Source organism: Podarcis melisellensis (assembly GCF_964234715.1).
Source record: "Podarcis melisellensis genome assembly, chromosome: 5".
Lineage (NCBI taxonomy): Eukaryota > Metazoa > Chordata > Lepidosauria > Squamata > Lacertidae > Podarcis > Podarcis melisellensis.
In genome coordinates this window covers 71,264,613-71,288,869 of record NC_138537.1, presented here as the reverse complement: position 1 = coordinate 71,288,869, position 24,257 = coordinate 71,264,613, and the positions used below count along the sequence as shown (strand labels likewise).

General features: G+C 43.3%; 1 protein-coding gene across 13 annotated transcripts in view; it reads right to left on the bottom strand.

The window, feature by feature from the left end:
• The window catches only part of CTNNA3 (catenin alpha 3), a 564,841-nt gene that overhangs the window by 524,880 nt on the left and 15,704 nt on the right, over positions 1 to 24,257 (bottom strand). For all 13 annotated transcript variants that reach the window (XR_014168802.1, XR_014168803.1, XM_081913569.1 and 10 more), the window contains 2 exons: positions 17,683 to 17,849; positions 5,444 to 5,563 (listed from right to left, as the gene is read on the bottom strand). Coding sequence is in view for 11 of the 13 variants with exons in the window: in XM_081913569.1 (XP_081769695.1) it covers positions 5,444 to 5,563; positions 17,683 to 17,849 (287 nt within the window). In the remaining 2 variants the exon portion in view is untranslated. The remainder of the gene's footprint in view (positions 1 to 5,443; positions 5,564 to 17,682; positions 17,850 to 24,257) is intronic.

Genomic DNA, 24,257 nt, shown 5'->3' with positions numbered 1-24,257 from the left:
GCTCCAGGGGCTGGCATTTATCCTGTAAACCTTTCCTCTTTCTGTTTTCACATTTATAGTGTTATCATCTTTTGCCTAACATTTTTGACAGTCCTTTTTTAGACTAGATTTCTCCTCTGACTTTCTTATCTGGGTGCTAAATATTGTAAGGCCAGGCATCAAAAGATGGCGGTGATACTTTGGACAGCTTCACCTATAGCATAGCTCCAGGCATCCTTCAGCAGTGAAAAGAAAGCCAATCATACTAGAGGAATGAAAGATCCATTGTGTAAGGTTGAGTGCAGATAGCAAGAGAAAAATATGTTGGAAATTATACTATTAAGTCTACTGAAATAATACTGAATACAAAACTTCCCAGAACATTGATTGCTGTGGGATGCACATGTAATTTAAGAGCATTATCTGAATTGACACTCAAATATTTTTCTGCTTAAGAAGCAAGAGTGACGAAAATGCATAGGCATGTTTAAAATGGTTAAGTGCCAAGATCCCTGAAATCTTGCTACCACTCAGCGGAGATTGGGGTGGGCAGTAACAGCAGGCTTTCCTTGTGGCATCTTCCTCTTTTTAAGCTTAAGTCTCAGAATTGTATACAATGGTGGTTTTCATTTAGCAGAAAGCAGGTCCGCTCCTGAAATTCAGCACATCACCAGTTCCCTGAAACCAGTTCTAAGGATTCTCTGGAGGAGAAAGGAATATGACATGGAGGGGTGCAATAGGTACGGCAAAAATCAATATGGCTCAACTTCTAAAAGTGGAAATTCTTTTTCCAAAGAGAAAGTCACCACTGGATACAAACCTCTTGGCATAACTGAGGTCTCCAACTCCCCATCCTCAAGGGGAAAAGGTTGTGGCTAAGACAGACACCTTGGAATGGGCTTGCCTTTAGAGTCAGCCTTAGATAGCCCTGCCTTCTTGGGAATTCCAGCATCAGAGGAGCTCACGATGCAAGCACCTCTGCAGCCTGAAGAGGTCACAGTGCTCTCAGTGAACTCCAAGGACTCCCTCCCAGAGGAAGAATAATAATGGGAGAGCAGAACAGGACTCTACTGTCTCATCTGGCCATGGTAGGGAACCTATGTTCTCCATACATTATTGGACCCTAACTCCAAATCAGTCTCAGCCAGCATGGCCAACGGTCAAGGATTATGGAAGTTGTAGTCCAACAAAATCTGAAGGGCCACTGGTTCCCAAACCCTATGTATGTGAATCCCCACTGTGCCCTTGATGAATTGGACCAAGTGCTTATTGTACAACAGATACAAATTGTGCGCACCAAAAGACTGATAGTCTTGCTCCATCTTCTGGAAACTGTAAACATGACTTTGCACACCCAAAAAGGTCTAAGAATTTCTATTGAACTGATATGTTTTTGTCTGACAGTTTTTTATCTGCACAAAGAGGTGGTCACGGCATATTCTTATTTGCCTTAAAATAGCACTATTTAAATAATTCATGATCAATTAAAAATCTTTCTGTACAGACAAATTAAAAGCTCTTTTATCGCATATTATTAGCCTCAGGGTATACAATCAAAATCAAACAACTACCTTAACATCTACATTAGAGTGGGGTGGTATTTTTACATTTTTAAAGCTCTGTTGTCAGCTATTATGTCACTAAATAATCAGAGATATCTAAGCAGAAACAAAACTTCCTTTGAATTTGAACCAGCAGTGCCACAGGCACGCCAAAGGCACTACCAACATTAAAAACATTACTGTTTTAACCAAATACCTAGTTTGACAAATGTACTGCTGAAACAGGTCATAATATTAATACAGATATGATGACCTTATAACCCCTCTGTTTTTCTAATTGACTAATTAGCTAAAACAATTTTAAGATTATATTGCCTTCCACTATTATCACAGCAAGGGGCAGGAAAAGTATTTTTAGTCCACCCGTCAACATAAGATCCAGGGCAGCACCCAATACAATAAAGCATCAAAACAAGCAGTAAAATAATGCTACAATAAAACAAATCCAGCTGAATTTATAAAAGCAAGATAAAAATACAGCATACCATTAAGATCACTCAGGGAGTCACAATTTGCCCATCCCCTATTGCAAAACTGACAAAATTCCTAGTACAGTTTTAAGGACCAGGTAGAATGTGATTCTAAAAACATGCCTCTTACAGATGTAAAGATCTAGAGTGAACATCAGGTACTGTTACTTCATAATCATTTTTAAAGCTTTATTGATATACAGAATGTTGTACAATCTACATCTAAATTTTGTCTTCACAACTGAGCAGCAGAGGGAAAAACCTGCCCAAGTCTACCTCTGAAAAGCTAGGAAAGTTTTCCAGATCTAGCTCCGCAACTCCATCCCCTGGGCTGTGGGGCTCCCAACTACCAATGCAGAACAGCAAAAGCCTCATGCAAGTTGTCCTGAATGATTGTACTTTTATCAATGTCAGTGGCAATGAACCAATTTTTAAAAATTCAGCACTGCTTGTCTACAACTACATCAGTGTTCTTATACTACATGGTGTTTCTGCTTCATGCACAAATGATGCAGGAGAATCCTGTTTGTGTTAAAAGAAGCTTGAATAAGATTGTTAATAACTAGCAATTTCAATTAAAAACAAATGAAGTAAGGATATCAGAAGATTAAATATTTAATTGATTAACCAGCTTTATAAAAAAAAGCTTATATTGCTCCTAAGAATTCAAATATTATTTATTCAACAAAGCAACAACTTACATACAATTAATAAATGAGCTGCACCACTCATGGTTGAGATGTCACAAAAGGCCAACTTTTATATTTTATTTTTCATTTCCTTTTACATTAAAACAAAGAACAAAAAATACTTTCTAACAATAAGCAAATGTGCCCTTAATCCTTGGCTTCAACTATTAAAATCTGCCCTCACCAAATAAACCTTTTAAAGGTTGCAGCTTACAGTATCTGATGCTAAACCACCAACCAGAAGAAATAAATACTGTAAAAACAAATGGAGATATGCTTGAAAATACTGCCACCTACTGGCAGTAAAAAAAACACAACATGATAAAGAGGAAGTCACACAATATAGGGGTTCTAGAAGTCTTTCAGAGCATTCACGTGATCTTTTGGCATCAAAAGACCAGACAGTTCCTCCCCACTACACACACACACACACACACACACCTATTTAATCTGAATTTACCTTTGCCATAGAAAATATGATCCATAACATCATAAAATATGTGTATTTGTAAATACTGTACAGTGTGGATGAACCTGGTATCTCATCTCAGACTTTGAATATGTTCACATTACTGCTTACTCTGCATCCAGTGCACTCCCACTGGTAGTTTTTGAAGCGGCATTCACACAACGTTAGCTGCAATCCATATCAATCCCGTATCGTAGTCTCTTGACAATAATGAAGTATTTTCCTCAAAACAGCTTCTTCAGCTTTCTTCTAGAAAACTGGATGTGAAATGAACAGTAATGTGAACATTTGATGAGTGTGCATATGCAGATGGCTGCTTCAGTCCTGGAGGGGTTACAGGGGGGTCATGCACACTGGGTGAAGACACCCCCACCCACTCTCTGATATGAACAACATTCTGCAAATGCAGCTTGAAATGTAGCAGGGGGGAAATGACCTTGCTGCTAATGTGACAGGTTTTGCATGTCGCTTCTCTTTTAGGAGGGCTAGAGACTAAGGGAGGAATTTGATCCTGTGCTAATTTGATGGTTCTGTCAGCACACACATTTCTGTTTGCCTGATGGAATGATCTCTCAATCCCCTTCCCCCATTTGCTATTCTGGGGGTTCTTAAAGGTAAAGGTAAAGGGACCCCTGACCGTTAGGTCCAGTGGTGGATGACTCTGGGGTTGCAGTGCTCATCTCGCTTTATTGGCCAAGGGAGCCGGCGTACAGCTTCCGGGTCATGTGGCCGGCATGACCAAGCTGCTGCTGGCGAGCCAGAGCAGCGCACGGAAACGCCGTTTACCTTCCCGCCGGAGCGGTACCTATTTATCTACTTGCACTTTGACGTGCTTTCAAACTGCTAGGATGGCAGGAGCAGGAACCGAGCAACGGGAGCTCATCCCGTAGCGGGGATTCAAACCGCTGACCTTCTGATTGGCAAGCCCAAGGCTCTATGGTTTAACCCACAGCGCCACCCGCATCCCTTCCTGGGGGTTCTTACTTCACTCCAAATAGATCTGGATGGCATGGATGAGAGGGGCAAGTCCCCATGCACTGCTGCCTGCTAGTGCAACTACTTAGCTGAATCAAGCCCTTACTTTTTAAAGAGAAAAAAGAAAGGCCAGCATCTGGGCATCTGTCCAGGGTGCCAATGAAAGCCTTCACAGGCACCAGGGCACCCTTGGGTGTCAGGTTGGTGATCCCCGGGTTGGCTACCCCTGTTCTACATAATGTGTAATTAGAGTTTAGAACAATTGCTAGAAGGCACTGAGCATGATACTGATGAATAATTGACCGTTTATTGATAAGGAAGAAATGTAGAAGAGAAATCTAGTGGTTTAAAACAAAGCTGTTGAATTTTATTCCTCAGAGCACCAAGTAGTCCTCAAAAGTTTTTTTGTTTAGAAAAGAGGAAAGGATAGAATAGAGATAGTTGTATCACTCCTGGAAATAAAAGTGCTGGGAAAGGTCTGTATTTTAGGGTTTTTTCAACTGAGTACCTGGGTTCAAAATAATTCAACAACCCTTTATTTACACCCTGGTTTTCTACAGGAGTATCGAAAGCAGCTTAGAAGAATACTATGTAGCTCAGGTAGTGGTAAGACTTCTGTCAGCAGAACAGGGAAGGAAACAATTTTTAGCAATTTCCCCCTCTGCAGTCCTCCACAGTCCTCCTACATCTGCTCTGGAGGGCCCCTCAACCCTCTGGAGCAGACCTAAGGGGCATGGGAGCTGCAAGGGCAAGGAAAATAACCAAATCTGATCTCTGGATTCCTCCTCCATCCCTTGGAAGCAATCAAAAATAAACTGCTTGAAATAAACTGAGAAGCTCCTTCTCTAGTCTGGACAATGGGTGTTTCACTCCAGCCTTCTCTTTGTCTAATTAGCTAGATCTGCTTTCCTAACTAACTGTCGGTCATTGCTATCATATCATTCATTGGCTAAACACACTGAAAGGTGGGAAGAATAGTACAGTGGTCTCTGTTGTGAATGTGTCTGTCCTATGGATTCTGGGCTGTACCCTATATTTTTGTCCTGGCGTTAAGAGAACAAACCTCAGTGAAATATGGGGGGGATTGTGATAATTTTCAGTTTTTAAAACATTGCAAACAACCTCAGTTTACACCTACATAAGACATTGTGGGTAAAATTCAGGGTACACATTATATTGAAATAAACAGAAGTTGCATGTGATAGCAACATTTACGTACTTGGGTTTGAGAGCAGTTGAAAATTGGTGATCCAAATGTACAGTACAAACACATATAATTGGGCTGCCAAAGTTTCTTACCTGTTGTCGTTTGAATGCCAAATGGTCCAGCTTTTTCAACTCTTTCTGCAGGTTTTTATATGTTTTCTGCAGTTCAGATTTACTAGATGCATTTTGAAGACACACAAATGTCCTTTGAACCTATGGCCAAACAAGGAGGGGGGGTTAAATATTATTTTAAAATCTTCCATGCTTAATTAGGAATAGGCTCAGAAAGAATAAGCTAAATTGGGATCTATTTGCTTTGACACCAGGTCTAGCCACACTACAGTGGTACCTCGGGTTACATATGCTTCAGGTTACATACGCTTCAGGTTACAGACTCCGCTAACCCAGAAATAGTACCTCAAGTTAAGAACTTTGCTTCAGGATGAGAACAGAAATCATGCAGCGGCGGCACAGTGGCACCAGCAGGCCCCATCAGCTAAAGTGGTGCTTCAGGTTAAAAACAGTTTCAGGTTAAGAACGGACCTCAAATTAAGTACTTAACCCGAGGTACCACTGTATTGGAAACATGACGGTGCCTCTTGGTGGCTTCCCCTCTATACCCTCAACCCAAACAGGAGCTGCCCCTCACTGGGGCACCTGGTAAGGTCTGTCTCTTTTCTCCAAAAGTTACCTGTTAGTGGCAAGAAAGATATTAGGTGGTGGTAGCACCACTGTGGATATCAAGATCACTGGGAAATTTAGTTCTCCGGGTTTCTGTTGTTGTTTTCCAGGTGAAATGGAAGAGGGCAGCTGCTTTGGTGAGGATAGCTCGACTGGGGCTGGGTCCAAACTAACTGAGCTTGAATTTCAGAGGAGCTTGGGCTTGGCTTATAAATAAGGAAACTCGGGAATTCAAACATCATCTGCATTGATACATAATTATTATTTCATATATGTTTTTGTATGAGCAAGACATGCATGCTTTGTCTCACGAGATTCATACTTTAAATTCAATTCCCCTTTCATTGTCCAAAAATGTTTTCTTGACCTTGAGGTAAATTAGGGCATGCAGCCCTAGTTTACTCATTTTGATGAAAAACTATTTTCCCCCATTTGCATCCATCAATGATTCAGTTTATTTGTGCACATTATGCCTGAACTAACTTTCAATTAAGAGAGATGGGTGGTTTTGCAATTAAACTTTGTTCAATGCTTTTATTTACTAAAGCTTTTCTTTCACATTTAAGAAACACCTGTTGGATGTGCAATGCACAAACAAGGGATTCCAGAGTATTCCCCATGTGTCTCAGTATCTGCTACTGGAACATAAAAAGCCTTTAGCTCTCAGCTGCTTTAAATGCATCAAATCATTAATTGCCGAGAAGTACACAGTTACTATGGTTACAAACACAAACTGGAAGAGAAATGTTACAGAGTGTACAATGATATGCAGAAAAGCACGGGCCCATGGATTGCAGTTAGTATATACTGGTCCCACATTATGGATCAGAAATTAGGTTAAGTCATAGATGTATTCAGACAAACGTTTAAACTCAGATGCTGTCCATCCACACTGCATTGCTTTAAATGGAATACACATCCAGGTATGCAATTTTTTTTAAGCCATGCACAGGGCCAGATTTAGGTTTGATGAGGCCCTAAGCTACTGGAGGTAATGGGGCCCTTTATATGTCCAGCTGTCCTTTGTCAAAAACAAATTGTCACTGTTTTTGTGTTGAATATGCTATATGGTAATTTATGAACCTACACAACACAAAACACTGTTGCTGTATGTAGGTTTTATTTTATTTGTTTTTTATCTTATATTTTGGAAATGTACATCCAGGTGTTTTTTTTCCTTTAAATTTTTTTGGGGGGCCCAAGAGAGTGGGGCCCTAAACTATAGCTTGTTTAGCTTATACTTGTACGTAAATCCAGCACTAGCCATGCAGCATCAATAGATCACACCTACATTGGTATCCTGGTTTATGATCAAGCAGGTGATGTGCATGCAAAAGCCAGCTTGGATGGACTTGAGTCTGTAGATGGGCCTTTACAGTTCCCCTGCTGGAAACAGGCTGTGATTGCTCAAGCAGAGGGGCTGTGTCAACTTTTCTGTGGATGCACATCTTCAAGACAAACTGTTCCCCACTACATGCACATAGCTTTTCAGATTCCAAGGGAGCATCAGTCTCATACTTCAAAGGAGCTTATAGGAAGATGATGATCTGGGAAGATGTGTACTCCTCTCTCTGGAGTACCCTAAGCTGGAGGCAAGCAAGTCACAGACTGTTGGCTTCCTTTCAGCCTAACTCTAAAAAGCTTCTCACTAAAAGTTTGAGGCAGCAAGAGAAAGGTGCACATGTACAAGGCTACCCAGCAAATCTGCATGCAGGACACCCACTTAACAGTAGGAAGCTAATATTTGTAATAGTGGTCACAAATGAGTAATACTTAGTTAAAAATAGCTGTAATTTTGCGACAGCAAATGTACTTTAAACGTGGATGTGCTAAAACTCTGGTGCTAAAACTCTGCACTAAAATGTGCAACAACCAGACCTCCATAATCTGCATGGAGCTCAGTCAAGTCACACAACGCAACCTACATTTTAACTAATATAATCACTATGCAAACATCAGCATGACATCAGGAACAATGTCAGAGCTCGACACTCCTGTGCTACCAGGTTATTTATTTTAAGGTGGTGTGTACTTATGGGACATAAAGGTCCAACAAGGGAGCAAGAATGAAGATACAAAAAAGTTCTTAGACTATGAAGTGGAACAGAACAGTTGGGTACTGTGATGGGACGATGAGCTGCTTGTGCGTAAAATGCAAGTCCCTCAGAGTTTGATCAGGTTTTCAAACCTCTGCCTGTGACGGAGCCCCTCCAGCATGGCTGCGTCAATCACTAGTAGAATCCGAAAGTGGCTGCTTTCGGAATCTTTTCCAACATAAAAGCTCTTTAACGGAAACACGTCGTCTGGCCTCTCGGCGTGACAGTTTCCGGCGAGGTGTGGGTGTCCCTATAGGAGGTCCTGAGACCTCCCCACTGTTTTCGCTGGAAGTGTCTCTGAGCCATCCCTCCGACTCACTTTCCCTTGGAGTTCTTGCTCGCCCTCTACTGGTTCCCTCTTCCGCTGCTACTCCTCTCTCAACCTCAGTGAGCCTTTGCGCCCCCGGCGCTTTAGATGGCAGTTCCCTGACATCCACCTCCCCTCCAGGGCCCCCTTCACCCCCTCCCGTCTCCTCCCCTACTGGCGGTGAGGAGGTAAAACCCCTGAAAGAACCTCCCTCATCTTCCGACGTCGCGAACACTTCCCTCCACTTGTTGCTGTTCCTACTCTCTCGGTAATCTTCGTCATCGGAGTCCACTCCCTCTTCCAACTCCGACTCCGCGAACCCTTCCATTTCCTCTTCCTCATCGGTGGTGCCGAAATACTCCCTCCTAAACCTTGCTATCGGCTGAGGTTTCCTTGGGAACCTTTGGTGGAACGTTTCTGTTAAAACCTCGTCATTGACTTCCTCTGCACTTACCCAGGTGTTTTCTGACTCCGGTTCCCCTTCCCACGCCACCAAATACTCCACCTGATTTCCCTTCCACCTGGAATCGAGGATTTCCGCTACATGGTTGCGGCGTTCCCTCTCTTCCAAGGCTGGTCCCCTGACGTACTCCCCTTCACGTCCCCCCCTGTATGGTGACAGTAACGACCTGTGGAACACTGGGTGCAATTTCATGTGGTTGGGTAATCGGAGTTTGAAAGCTACCGGGTTGACCTGCTGAATGACCTCAAAGGGTCCCAATCTTCTGGGCCTCAATTTCTTACAACCCCCTTTGAACGGCAACCCTTGGGTTGACAACCACACTTGATCCCCCACCCTTATGGTTTCACCTTCCCTTCTGTTCTTGTCTGCCTGCTTCTTATATTGTGCCTTAGCCCTTTCTAAGTTGAGCTGGAGCTGATGATGGATCGCTTCCATCTCTTCTACAAAATGTTCAGCCGCTGGGACGCTCCATCTCTCCCCTCCTTCCCCTGGAAATGCCCTGGGGTGACACCCGTAATTAGCCAAAAAGGGACTCATCCCTGTGGACACATTCTCCGCATTATTGTAGGCAAATTCTGCCAACGCCAACTTTTCGACCCAATCGTTCTCTCTGTCATTGACATAACACCTCAGATATTGTTGAAGAATGCCATTTGCTCTTTCCGCCTGCCCGTTGGTTTCAGGGTGCCGGGCAGTTGAAAAATTGACTTCCACGTGCAGCAAGCTCATGAGCTTCCTCCAGAACCTGGAAGTAAATTGTTTGCCGCGATCTGAGATCACCCTCAAGGGAGCCCCGTGCAACCTAAAGATGTGTTCTACAAACAACTTCGCTGTTTCTTCCGCTGTGACTGCATGTGAGCATGCTACAAAGTGGCACATCTTAGTTAACAGGTCTACTACTACCATGATGGCTGTTTTCCCCTTGGACTTTGGCAGATCCGTCATAAAATCTATTGATATCGCTTCCCAAGGCCGTTCTGGTGTGGGTAATGGTTCTAATAACCCTGCCGGCGCCCTTCTTTCCCCTTTGGCTCGCTGACATTGGTCACACCCTCTTACATACTCCCTTACATCTTCCCTCACCTTAGGCCACCAAAATTCCCTGGTAACCAACCACATGGTCTTGTGTTGTCCAAAATGTCCCGCCGTGGGGCTATCATGCAACTGCTTGAGTACTCTCCCCCTCAATTCACCTTCGGGTATATACAGTGCCCCTTTGTAATACAATGCCCCATTTCTTTCCTCAAAACCTCCGGGACTCTCGCCCTCCCCCCTGAGACCTCTGAGCTTATCCTGGGCATATTCATCATTTTCCGTTTCCTCTACCAGTTCTCGTTGCCCCACCAGCGCCGCCCCACACACCCAGCGGTCCTCAGGGATGACATGTCTCTCTTCGATCACCCCCTCCCCTTCCCAATACTCTGGTTTGCGTGAGAGCGCGTCCGCCCTGACGTTTTCTGGGCCTGGCACATAACAAATTTCAAAGTTGAATTTGGAGAATTCCTGTGCCCATCTCAGTTGTCGTTGGTTGAGCACTCGAGCTGTTCTCCAATACTCTAAATTCTTGTGGTCGGTGCACACTTGCACCTTGTGTTGTGCCCCAATTAATAAATGTCTCCACCTCCGGAATGCTTCGTGAATGGCAAGAAGTTCCCTGTCATACACCGTGTAATTCCTCTCGGATTTATTCAGCTTCCGCGAGAAGAAGGCACACGGTCTCCACTCCGACGCACTCCTCCCCGGTTGAAGAAGGACCGCCCCTACCGCCCGGTCGGATGCATCGGTTTCCACTCTCATGGGTTTTCGTAAATCCACATGCAGAAGTTGTTCTTCCGAGGCGAAAGCCCTTTTCAGTTCTTCAAAGGCTCGATCCGCCTCTACCGTCCAAACAAATTTCTTCTTGCTGCTGAGGCAGTCGGTGATGGGCGCCGTCAAGTGGGCAAAGTTCTTGATGAACTTCCGATAAAAGTTCCCAAACCCCAAGAATCTTTGCACGTCCTTCTTGGTCTTCGGTGTCTTCCATTCCAGTACCGCTTGGACCTTGCCTGGATCCATGGCCAATCCCTTGTCTGACAAGCGGTACCCCAGGAATTCCACCTCCTTGGTATGAAACTGGCACTTCTCCAGTTTCACCCACAGCTGGTTGGCTTGCAGCCTGCCCAACACTTCTCGAACGTCCCTCACATGCTGTTCCTCATCTTCCGAATACACCAACACGTCGTCTAAAAAGGCCACACAATTCTTGTAGAGCAAAGGTCCCAGAACGTGGTTTATAAAAGCTTGAAAACACGCGGAGCCCCCTTGTAGACCGAAGGGCATAACGAGGTATTCAAAGGCTCCCAAAGGGGTAAACATGGTGGTCTTCCATTCATCTCCCTTCCTTATGCGTATCAGATTGTACGCCCCCCGCAGGTCCAGCTTTGTAAAAATCTTTCCCTTCCTTACTCTGGTCAAAATGTCATCAATTCGGGGCATAGGGAAAGCCAGGGGCTCCGACACTGCATTGAGGGCCCTAAAGTCACACACCAGTCTCGGTTTGTCTGTGTTCTTTTTGTCCACAAAAAACACTGGGCTGCCCCCCACCGCTCGGGACTCTCTGATGAAACCTCGCTTCAGGTTTTTGTCAATGAACTCCCTCAGCTCCTGCATCTCCCTGTCTGACATGGCGTACAGCTTGCCTACTGGGAGTTGGGCCCCAGGGAGTAGGTTGATTTGACAGTCAAAGGGTCTATGCGGTGGCAGTTTGTCTGCTTCCCTTTCGCTGAATACGTTGCTCAGATCTGCGTATTGCGGGGGCACCTTCCCTTTGTCCATTACTTCCATCCCGGCTAGGGTGACTCTGTCTCCTCCCGAAACCTTCCCCTCCTTGCAGTGTTCTAGGCAATGCGCTGACCCAAAGGAGACCACCCTCTGATGCCAGCCCACTAGCGGATCGTGTAGCGCCAGCCAGCTCATCCCCAAAATGATGGGCGCTCCTCCCAGGATGGCCACATTAAACGCTATCTGTTCGGTGTGCCTTGCCACCCTCATTATCATCGGGACAGTCTGTTGGCTAACTTCTCCCCCCAACAGCTCTCTGCCGTCAATCGTAGTCACCTGCAAGGGGTTACTTAAAGGGATGGTCTGTATCTGATGCTCAGCTGCAAACTCCTTACTCATGAAATTACAGGAGCTGCCTGAATCCAAAAGCGCCTTGATCTTTAGTGGGTGTCCGTTTGGCAGTTCTAGTAACACCTCTATCACTAAAGCGGGTCTGGGAGGTTCCGGCGTGGGCACTTTCACTGCTCTTTGGCCTGGCTGCTGTGCCCCGACGGTGGCAGCCAGGCGTTGGCTTTTACTTGCTCCTTGCCTTCCTCTTCCTTTCCCCCAACAGCTCCTGCCATCCCTTGCCATTCCTTTCTTTGTGGGCAGACTCTGGCAAAGTGCCCTGGCTGTTGGCAGAGATAACATCTCTTGGCGCTCTTTCCCTCCTTCTTCCGCCCTTCACTGGGATTTGAAACTGCGCGCGCCCGCGCTGTTCCAACTTCCATCGGCTCTGCCGGCGGGAAAGGTGGCTCTGGAATGTCTGGAATGCGGAACTCCCTCCAACGGTCTCCTTTCCCTTCCCGCTTTTCCAAAGCCCTCGCCTCCTGGCGCGCTCCTATGGACAGCGCAGATTTGGTTAATTGATCCATAGACTCCGTCCTGGGCCCCCGGGAAAGCTCATCTTTGACGGTTGAAGAAAGCCCCTCTTCGAAAAGCATTTGGATGGGCTCCGCCGATAGGTCCCACCCCAATTTATGAATCAGCATAGTAAATTCAGTCCAGTACTCACGGACAGATCTGCTTCCTTGCTGGCAAGCCATTAACTGCCTTCGCACCACCCCCTGCTCAATATCGCTGGAAAACATCAGGTCCATGGCACGAAAAAACTTCCTCGTGTCCTTTAGGATCTCATTATTCGCTGCCATCAGGGGTCTAACCCAATCTTTCGCCCCGGATTCGAGATGGCCAATCACAAAAGCCACTCGTGATTCCTCGTCGGGGAAGTCATCAAACTGCAAGTTTAGAGCGTATTGCATCTCTGTTCTAAAGGCATGATAGTTCCTGGGATCCCCCCCGAATTTCTGCACCAATCCTGGTACCTTTCTGGCGAGCGGGGTGGTTTTCTCCTTTCCCTTTTCTGCATCCTGAGCCCTCCTCTCCTCAAGCCTCGCCGTTTGCAGCGCCAACTGGATCTCCAACGCCCTGTACCTTTCTTCCAGGCTTGGACCCCCTCCAGCTGCTCCTGCTCCTCCGGTTCCGGCTGGGTTGCTCATGATGCTTCTCCCTGCACAAGCTGGCTTTCGGGGACTTTCGGATTGCTGTGATGGGACGATGAGCTGCTTGTGCGTAAAATGCAAGTCCCTCAGAGTTTGATCAGGTTTTCAAACCTCTGCCTGTGACGGAGCCCCTCCAGCATGGCTGCGTCAATCACTAGTAGAATCCGAAAGTGGCTGCTTTCGGAATCTTTTCCAACATAAAAGCTCTTTAACGGAAACACGTCGTCTGGCCTCTCGGCGTGACAGTTTCCGGCGAGGTGTGGGTGTCCCTATAGGAGGTCCTGAGACCTCCCCACTGTTTTCGCTGGAAGTGTCTCTGAGCCATCCCTCCGACTCACTTTCCCTTGGAGTTCTTGCTCGCCCTCTACTGGTTCCCTCTTCCGCTGCTACTCCTCTCTCAACCTCAGTGAGCCTTTGCGCCCCCGGCGCTTTAGATGGCAGTTCCCTGACAGGTACTGACATCACTCTCACCAACTATACAGACTTTACAGACACTGGACTATAGAAAAGATTGTATGGCATGCCACCATTTTTACAGTGCTTGCTATAGACTAGTATCAGAAGTTGCATGATAGATTTCCTGCCTACTATTTAGATTGACTTTTATCACATTTCATTTTATATTACCTGATGTCATATATAATTAAAACCACTATGCCTAGGAGTGAGGGTCTCACCTTAGCAAGGAGACACAGGTGTTACAGTGCTTCAAAAACCAGTTCCTAACCTAATTCTGATAAGCAATGGGCACTTTTGTAGAAACTGCATGATGTGAATTTTAATAATCCTCCACAATATAGCTATTCTATACAGTATCATTTCATGCACTGCACGCCCCAGACCAGACAGTATGTCTCTGACACTAAAGCGATAAAATGCTGTGCCAAAACCCATTTATGGATTTGGCCCCCTTCTCCCACCATTTTATACATTTAACAAATCTCTTACTTGGTCAGCAGTTTCATTTCGTAGTGAATGACATAACCTTTAAAATTAATTTCGGTTCAGTGATCAAACACCTATTTTATTCTATGAAAATTAGAAAACCTTGGAGCAATGGAACTGGAAAGGAAAGAACCTCTTCATCTGCTCTCAGATGATTAATGGACAAACCTTAACAGCCAAAATCCTCATGAAGGAATGGTACAATATGTCAGCATTGCCACTATAGAAGAACACATTCCAGGGGAAGCTTTATAGACATATATTTAAACAAGATTGCCTTTTTAATTGACGTGAACTAGCAAACATTCTGAGAAGGGTTGCTCTCAGTGCTGCACAGCCATCTCTAAGGTACTGCAGAAGTTCAAATGCCTTTTCTTGGATCAGCTCCATAGTTAAGAATATTTCAATTACCTGAGGGAGCTCTAAAATATAATAATGAAAGTTAAAAGACTTCAGATAGAAAAAAGCAAAGTCAGAACTCATTACAGATTTCAATTGTATTAGAATTTGGCCCTGGATGGCAGTGACCAAAATGCTATTAGCGCTTGATGGCTATTCAACAGCATATGTTAAAGTTACCTGGTCATCTCAGTCTATTTTCTAATTAATGTGACAACATAAAAAAGAAATGCTTTTGGCAGATGCAGTATGATGAACAAGCACTGCAAAGCAATGAAAAATATACTACTACTTCCACAGAACAGAACTGAGGAATATGCTGGGCACTGTAGAGGAAGATTATACAGCTGTCTAATGTGCTCTGTAAGGAGAGAAAATCATTCTTTACTGATGGTTTGTTTTCAATGAATACTACATTTTTAGAAAATAGAAAGGAGATGATTATAGTATTCTTTGGTATATGCTCCATATTTCTGAAATATTCAACAGCACACTTGTGTGGTTTTCAATCATTTTAGCAATTTCTAACAATTCACACAATAAAGTAACCAGAAAAGTTTCAGAAGTACTGAAAGTACCCACAAGATGATTACTTAAGATTGGTTATTACTGCTATATGAAGCATTGTGGCAAGTCAAATTTCAGAACTCTGATAGAGCTTAGATATAAAAAAACATAGTGGGCTAAATAAATAATAATAATATAAGGCTCAACAGAAAAACAACATTCTATCCCTGCTCTGCAGAATATTGTGGATTATAAATAAAAATATGTAATTTTTTTATTTAAAAAACTGAACTGTTTCACTCACAGTGCCTGTATAAACTAACATATGCTATAGGACACTGGTCTTCCTCAGTGACCTCCAATCACAGATGCACCACTGTGCTATGTTCTACATGTAGCTGCTTCAGTGACTGCTTGGAAACTGCTACCTGCCTTTCAACAGAAATAGTCTGCATACACATTTCACACCCACCCACCAATAATCCTGGAAACTGTAGTTTAAGGGTGCTGGGAATTGTAGTTCTGTAAGAAGTAAGCTGCAGTTCCCAGGATTCAGGGGGGTGCATGCTTGAAATGTACAGTTTGTCCACAGACACAGCATGCATATAAGGGAATAGAATTTCAGCTCTGATCCCATTGTGGAAATGCCTTCTCTGCATTTTGGCTACATATATCATCTCTCCCCCTCTTCCAAGATTAGTCGTTATGGAAATCAGTTCTTCCAGTTCACAACTGAATGGACAATGCACAGGTAAATGGTGTCGGGATGGGGGAATGGGGGAGCATGGTGTGTAATGTCACTATTTTTCCTAAAAATAAAGCACTGCTTAGGATGTTAAAGTACTGCAGTGAGGTCACACAGAGGACGACACACATTAGCAGGTCTCCAAAACTCAATCTTAAAAGCCTCTAGAAGTAAATGTATTTCTGTACAGAAAAGACATTGAGGAAGGAATGCTGCCTTGATGTCTAATTTCATTGATACTATGGTGGTATATTTTTCAGTTGACATTGTTATTATGCACATTTCAGCTTTTTAAAATTAGGTTAATGGGTTTACTGATTTTTCTGAACTAAACTTTTGTTTGGATAGAAAGTCAGTCTACAAGATTTTAAACAAAGCAAAAACTAAATACTTGCAGAAATTTTTCAAAAGAAAGCGGGAAACAACTAATAACAAATAACAAAAACAGTAGGTGCTCCTTTATGAGGCATTTCTGTATTGCCATCCATACGCAGCATCCCAAACCATTCATTACATTACAGATTATAAAAAATACACATTATTACAAAACCTACATGAATGTCGTATGAAGGTAAATGTATGTGCATAACATGTAATCTTGTCTTCTGAGCCTAAGGTGACAAAACTGCTTCTAGATAACCTGGATTTGAGCCCATGCCTCTTAGGAAGGCCAATATCTTTCTTTTCTACCTTCTCTAAAGTGGGAGTGGTGGCAACAGGATTGCTGTTAAGATGCATGCTGTACAGAAATGTTGTTATATAAAACAAGAGCACAGCAAAAACAGTAGAGTGGTACCTCTGGTTAAGTACTTAATTCATTCCGGAGGTCTGTTCTTAACCTGAAACTGTTCTTAACCTGTAGGACCACTTTAGCTAATGGGGCCTCCTGCTGCTGCTGCTGCGCCGCCAAAGCACAATTTCTGTTCTCATCCTGAAGCAAATTTCTTAACCTGAAGCACTATTTCTGGGTTAGCGGAGTCTGTAACCTGAAGCGTATGTAACATGAAGCGTATGTAACCTGAGGTACCACTGTATAAGTGTTTCTTGCCCCTTAGAGATGCCATATGCTGCTCATAAAAATGAAACATTTGCCCTGATCTATCTGCTAGTAAGTCATGTTTAAGTCCCACTAGAATCAATGAAACTAGTTAGCCATGACTAACTTAAGTCTCATGGATTTCAATGGAACTAGAGCATAATTAACTTTGGTTAGAGTTGAGCCATGGCTTGGTTGTTGCTTTTGAAAACAAAAAACCTCCCATTTCTAAAGATTTATTTGTTCATTTATTTTTAGGGATTCTATACAGCCTATTCAAAGAAACTGAACAAAATACTGTACCAAAAAAAAAAATAATGGGAATAAATATAGTACAATAACCACATATTATAACTAAGAACAACACCATAAACTCATACCAACAGCTAAAATCATCCACAGCCAAGGTCATAAAGACTGGAGGTGTGGGGACCAATAGTAAGGTGCTATAAAAATTAAAAAGAGGAATTAATACCAGTTCTGTCTGAAAGTCCAAATTAGCCCCGGGTCAGTTTAAAAAATATAATGGAATTTGCAGGTTGAGCAGCAATGATTCAAAATCCAGTCCTTTCGTTCATCAGTAGCAAGCTCCATGGCTTACCAACATGAATTTGAATTTACTGACATGTTCCGCTTTTTGTATATTTGTATTCCCAGTTATCTGTATTTCCATGCTTTGAATGTTTGCTGTAAGCTGCTTTGGACACAGCTCATTGTGGAAAAGCTGCATATAAGTAAACTCAACCAATCAATGAATATTTTAATTACTTACTCAAAAAAATCTGAAAATTAAGAAAGCTTGGTAGCCGAGAAGATGGGAAAGGTCATTTGCTGACCATAGTAGCTACTTACCGTGGTTAGATGTTGCAACAGGTATGAGACATCAATCATATCTGCCAGAATAAGAAGCCTTGTAACAGCAGCCAGAAGAGCACGTGCTACTTGGACAACGGCCTCCCTTTTAGGCAAATAACAAGGATCATCTGTGAACTTTTTTGCAGCTACCCTTAAAGCTTCACCTGTAAAATAAAGATACAAGTAATGCTGCACTCCATAAGCAAATTCATCTGCTTTCCTTTGGACCACATCAGTGAGGCCAAGAGGGGGTTCTTCTCGTCCAGGCACCCCAAGACCTCCACACTGCCCAGGCTTGCGGCCCAGGGAGCTTACTTTGGTGCTGCTTGTGCAGCTGTTGGCTTCACCCCCAGAGGCACATTGACAGATAGATGCGTCAGATTTACAGAGATGTGGAGTTGAAAGGAAATAGTTCACCTTTGTGAAAAGTTTTCTCTTTTTTGCATTCTTTATTAGGGAAAACAATAACTAAGGCAGGGAAGCTTAAAATTACATGACAATGTATTCATTTTCGTGCTACAATATACCACTTTCTACCTATGCATTATGCCAATTATTGCTTTTTAATATAGGATATTATTTATAATATATATCATTCTGTGTTATAGTTTATAAAGACTGGAGCAAAAGGCAGCACAATGCAACTTTGCTATATTGTGTAGTTCTAGAGCCATCCACTTTACAGTCACTGTGTATTTACTCCAAGTGAACTGTTGGTCTAGTACAACTTGTTCATTTTGCATTCTGGGGCTGTTTCAACACAATACCATAGAATCTCCAAATCTTGCAGTGTGGCTGCATACCACTGGGAACAATTGCTAATAAGTTCACTGTGGAGTGTACCCAAGTCAACCACAGGTTGTTTCCTGTTAAATTTTTTAGCATGTACAATACATTAACATACAAAGCAGCTGTCAATCTGGGAGAGAAAGGCTGACAGATGCCAGGTCTGGGCATAGGGCAGGGGTAAAGCTTTATGACCTGCTGGTTCCTTCCAGCATTACAGTTCTGACGACATTAATTTGTTTTATAACTGCTTTGCATCACCAACGCCAAGAGCAAAAATGAAACCATCCCTATTTCCTTCAGAAAACTCTCTTTTTTAACTGGAGTGTTTCACAAGAATAAAAAGAAAGAAGAATCAATACATTAGACTGTTTTCAAGTTGTATCTTCCTAGCCAAGAAAGACATACTGAGACTGCTGGCTGCAGCTTTGAAGAATTGCTACAGTGGAGCTAATAGATTTGTTGGGCACAGAAAAAAAAACATTTCTGAATTCAGGGAAAGGGGAAAATGGGACAAGGGAGAACTGATTGGCAAAGAGAATTTATTACTGCAAGGCAGACTGAAAAAAGGGAAGTGGGAAAAAAATGTGAAGGAAAGCAGGAAAAGAACTGATTGATTAATTCTGCATGCAAAATAGCAGCGCTTTGATGATCCAAGAATGAATGATAAGGGACAGACGAATTTAGATTGGAGATTAAGACAGCATTAAGTTTTCCAGGGGAGGGGGCATGAAATGAAAAGGCCACATGCTGAAGCAGAAGTTGTCATGAATAGAAAGAGAAAGAGAATAGAAAGAGGAGAAACACACACTCTTCAACAAAGCAAGACTCAACAAGTTTCCCACAAACACAACCAGGCAACCTTCCTATCAAAGCCCAAGGAGCAGTGCGATAGCAACTGTGATAAGATGTTCACATTCCACTTTTCCACATGCACCCAGACTCATCTTTGTGGGGGAAGGAGAGTGCTACTGTACAGCCCTATAATGTACAGGAATGGAAAAGACCACACTGAATTCTGTGATCCGCTGTCACCCCTGTTCTTTGTTTTGAACTCATTCCTGCTTTCTGTCCAGCACTCCACTTGAGCCCTGATTAGACCTTATGGCTGAACTGGAAATAACAATTCAAGTTGGGAGCTTGGGGCCTTGCTGGTCCAACCCTCAACATCCCCAAACCTAACTGCCTGATGTTCCCATGTTGTGCAGGGAAGGTTTGAAGGGGGCTTCTAATTATATGCACTCAGGGCTCCAGATTATATGGAGGCTCCTGCTCACATCTTCCCTACTCAACATGAAAAGGGGTGTGAGAGAGAGGCAGTCATACACAGAGGGGGTGAGACACTCATATACAAGGAAGTTGGGGTGGGGCAGCACATACAACCCCCTGCCTCCTATATGCAAGCAAATAACCTATTGCCTGGTCAAACTTTGATATTTTCTTATACCAAAAATTATACTTTGTTTAATGTGATACAAGTCTTCCTACAACTGGATCTAGAGAGAAATCTGATTATCAGGAGTGATACTACCATGAGGCAGAGTGAGACAATTACCATAGGCAGCAGAGGTGGCCCAGGCCCCATGCTCACTTGCCTCAATGACCCACCCACCCACCCACCCAGTTGCTGCATCATCCTCAAAGTCATCCCCTGCCTTTCTCCTCTCTTCCACTGCTGTGGCCCCTGTTCATCTGCCCCTCCGTTGCTCCAATTACTGACTAACTGCTGTTTTGCCACTGTAAATGTTGAAGCAGTGCTGGCGGTCTTCCAGACTCACTCTGAGGAAAATCCAGGGATCTTTCCTCAGACAAACACGTTCTGGGCAAGCTGGCACAGAAGGGTGCTTGTGCTGCCACTGCTGTGCCATGATAGTTAAGCTTTTTTTAAAAAAAAAAGTGAACTAAACGTAACTTTAAAGGTCATTATCTAGGCATTGCTGCAGAGGGGCTGCTGTTGGCCGTTCAAACTTTCAGTGGAATTCAGTGCCTGGAATTTAAGCCTTCAACCTATATCCTCCCTTACTTGTTCTGGCCTTCACCTCCCCTTCCCTCTAGACATCTGCTTTTAGCTGCCACTCTGAGAAAGCTAGGCTGAAAGCAATGGGCATTCCTTTCTCCTCCCACAAAGAGTTATAAAAGCTTGCTCCTTCTGCCAGGAATAGTCACCCACTCTGAAACCCTCAGGTTGCCAGCTCTAATTTTCCAAAGCAACATTAGCAATAATGTTCACTAGCTGAAGTTTCTAGGGGAGATTTGACCATTACGCATGACCTTAAATTTGACTTATATAGCTGTACACTTAGTTTAAAACACCCTCAACCTGCTTTTACTATTTCTGTAGCATATTGCCCTGAAGTATTTGGTCTGCATTGTTCTTTCACTTCACCTTGAACCACTTTGGCATGATAAAAAAGGAGAAAATGTATGTCACAAGCTGTTATTTTTGATACAAGGTTATACCTTTAGCCTGTTGTCCTTCCCTACTGTTGTAATTATTGGAACAAACAATACAAGCCTTTTTTGTTGCTATATGCAAAGCCACCTACAAGTCTGTTCAAACTCAGGACTGTGGAAGTTTCTCTCACAGAAAAAACAAATAAACACACTACTCTATGCAGCTGCTATTTGCATTTCAAGGGAGTCTCCCATTGGCAGTGATCAAACCTTCCCTCAAAACACCAACGACAAAATGCAAAAAGAAAGGCGTTGGGAGAGAAGCAGACATAAAGAACTAGACTCCCCCTTCCTAAACCTATGCATTTTACTGCATGTTATGGGCATATTTTTGTCACATAAATAGTTTCCCTGTGCCTACTTACATAACAAAAAACATGTACATTAATTGCATTCATGCAATTAGCACTTTATCTAGTTTGGCCCTCAGTCACAAATGGAGAGGGGGCTTTGCTTTGGAGAGGCAGTTATTTGATTATATCTGAAAGAGAGATACAGTTTAGAGATTATGAGATTTTGTATCTGGCTGAGCCAATCACAACAGGTCTCAAGTGTTGATTACTAAAGTGGGTGATTAGCAATTCTAATTCTAATATTTAATTTGTAGAATATTTAAACATGCATCAATGGTGTGGTTGGCTGATAACTCATCTGTGCAAACAATAATAAACTTAATGAATTAAAATAATTATTTTAAAGTCTTTTACAAATTTGATTTAGGCAAACAGTAAATGATACCAAGTACCAATTAATCCCAAAAGAGAACAGGCAGATTTGTCCTAAAATTGCTATTGCTGACCACTGACTACCAAAACTATCTTTAACATGTGCTCACAATTTGTACAACCTTTTGATATTTACTAAAGGCAAATAGAAGCAGCATGCAGTGGCAAACATGCAGCATTTCAGTCATCAAACTGCTGGCCCAGGTTCTTCTCTAAAACAGATAGCAAGGGAATTTGTACAAGAAACTAAGACTTGTAGCTTGAGAACTAAAGAGAATTATACATCTCTGTGTAACATGCTCTCTAAGCAACTATAAGTTCCAGAGTCCCTTAGCTTCTGCTAGCATTTCCATTGCAGAAGCAAGGGGAGCCAATAGGATGGGGCTGCAGGATACAAAGACAAGCATCATCATAAATCGGGAAGCAGCGTCCCACAAAATAGTATGAAAGAATTGGATTCTACAATTAGATTCAGTGAGTATTTCCTTATATATTGTTTCCTGATATGAGAAAATTACATCAGCAAATTAAGAACGTCAAATCCATATCTTCCGATTTCCTTTTGGCTTGAGAACAAACAGTATCTGAAGCAACCTATATTTGTTTCATAGTGATTGTGGTATTTGTGAGCTAAAGTTTATCTAGGCGTACACTTGAGATATGATAGCAACTAACTGCATGCAACACTGACAAGGCAATAGACGGAAATAATACAAGCTGCAGCTGTTGCCTTCAATACCATATATAGGCTGTAAGTAATGGGAATAGATATCAAGCATTTGAGCTATGTCTGAACCACTTCTGTCTGGGGGAGGAGGGAAAGGGATGAAATGCACAAATGATTATCCTAGGAATATGTTACATTGTTGTCCTGGTTTTACAATAATTAAATATCAGCCTCACTAACATGCTGTTAATTAAATTATAGTTTGATATTAACAGTTTGAAAACTCCCACTACAGAAATAGTTCCTTTTTTCTGTTACAAGTCTTTTTCTTCCCACCTGCTTTTGAGTCATACCACACACAGGATTTCATATGTCAAAAGAATGGGGTTTGAATTTATAAAGAACACATAAAGTCCTGTTAATAAACTTTTGTAAGGCTGTAAAGAAGTATTTCATTCATAGAAGCTGTCAGGGGCTCAGGAGCAGAGGCACAGGAGAGGGAGGAAATGGAGAGCGAGGGGGAGGAATCCGAGGGCAGTGTAGGGGGTGACAGTGGCCCGAGGGATTCCTGGAGTCTGTCCAGCGAATCGGAAGACTCGCAGAAGGGAGCGCCGATGGCCAGGGCAAGGGAGGTGCCAAGGGGGACACCCCAGAAGGAAGGGGCCAGCGGGGACTCCCAGAGCAGCAGTTGGAAATCAGGACCAGCTTCCCCACCAGAGCGCAGTGGGGGGGAGGAGTCCCAGGCATCGGGACCAGTGTTCCCACCACCAGCGAGAGGAGATGCGTCAGGATTGACCACGCCTCCATCGGAGAGCGGGGAAACGGTCGAGAGGAAGGTTGCCGGCTGGGCGCGCGCGCCAAGTTCAAATGTACAGGCGAGCGGCACAGCAGATAGCCCGGATAGGGAGCCAGGTCCTAAAGCCCGCCGAAAGGAGGGGCAAGAATCAGGGGGGTCAGCGTCAGAAGAGTCCAGAAAGGAGGAAACCCCAGGGGGCAGAAGGACCCAGAGGAGGAAAGAGCAGCGGAAGAGGTGGAGCAAGGCTAGAGTCTTAAACTGGTGTACAGGGGGCGGAGACTCAGATGGAGCTTCGCCGGTCTAGCTTCTAGACGTAGAGCTGCACGCTGCGGTTTGGAAATGGAAACTAATCGTCAATAAAGACTTTTGTACGTTACTACTGACTAGCATTGGTCCTCTGTGAGCTGGGACCTAGAGGCAGCCCTGACAGAAGCATAAATATTTCACTTTCTAATTTGTCATCTCTAAGTAAGGCAAAGGCACTAGGAGCAGGGTCTCCTAAACCTGGGTCTCCAGCTGTTTTTGGACTAACACTCCCATCGTCCCTAGCTAGCAGGACCAGTGGTCAGGGGTGATTGGAACTGCACTAAGGGTTTCATATAGCCAGATCTTAGAAGCGAACTCCAAAGATAACGAGCAGTACAGTATAGGACAAGTTTAGGCCAAATTAGGGCCATTAAAAATGCTGTTTTCAAGACCAAATCTCAGGGTGAAATGGCTGCCATGCTCCCACAAGGACAAACAGGATGTTCCACTTTTTCTAAGACACTTGTGGTGTATAAGACTAGTATTTGAAAAAAGGGTACTTTGTGGTCTAAGATTACTTGGCTTTTGAGAACGCAAGGGAAATGAATGCTAATGGATCTATGAAAAAGTAAATTTTGTAAATTTCACTATGACATAGAGTCCAAAATGCTACACAACCTTTTAAAAAATGAATCCTTGTGATGAGTAGAAAATGAGTTTTGTATTAACTATATAAAGTGAAGTATATATTATTTGTAGTTTTTAAACGGGGGAGGGGAAGTGTGATGAAGTGGGGAACAACCCCATAATAACTCAATGGCACAAAATGTTGCGTGTGTAAGGGGAAGGGAGAAACCTGACAAAAGAGCAGGAAGGGGAATGGAATAAAATGGAGTGG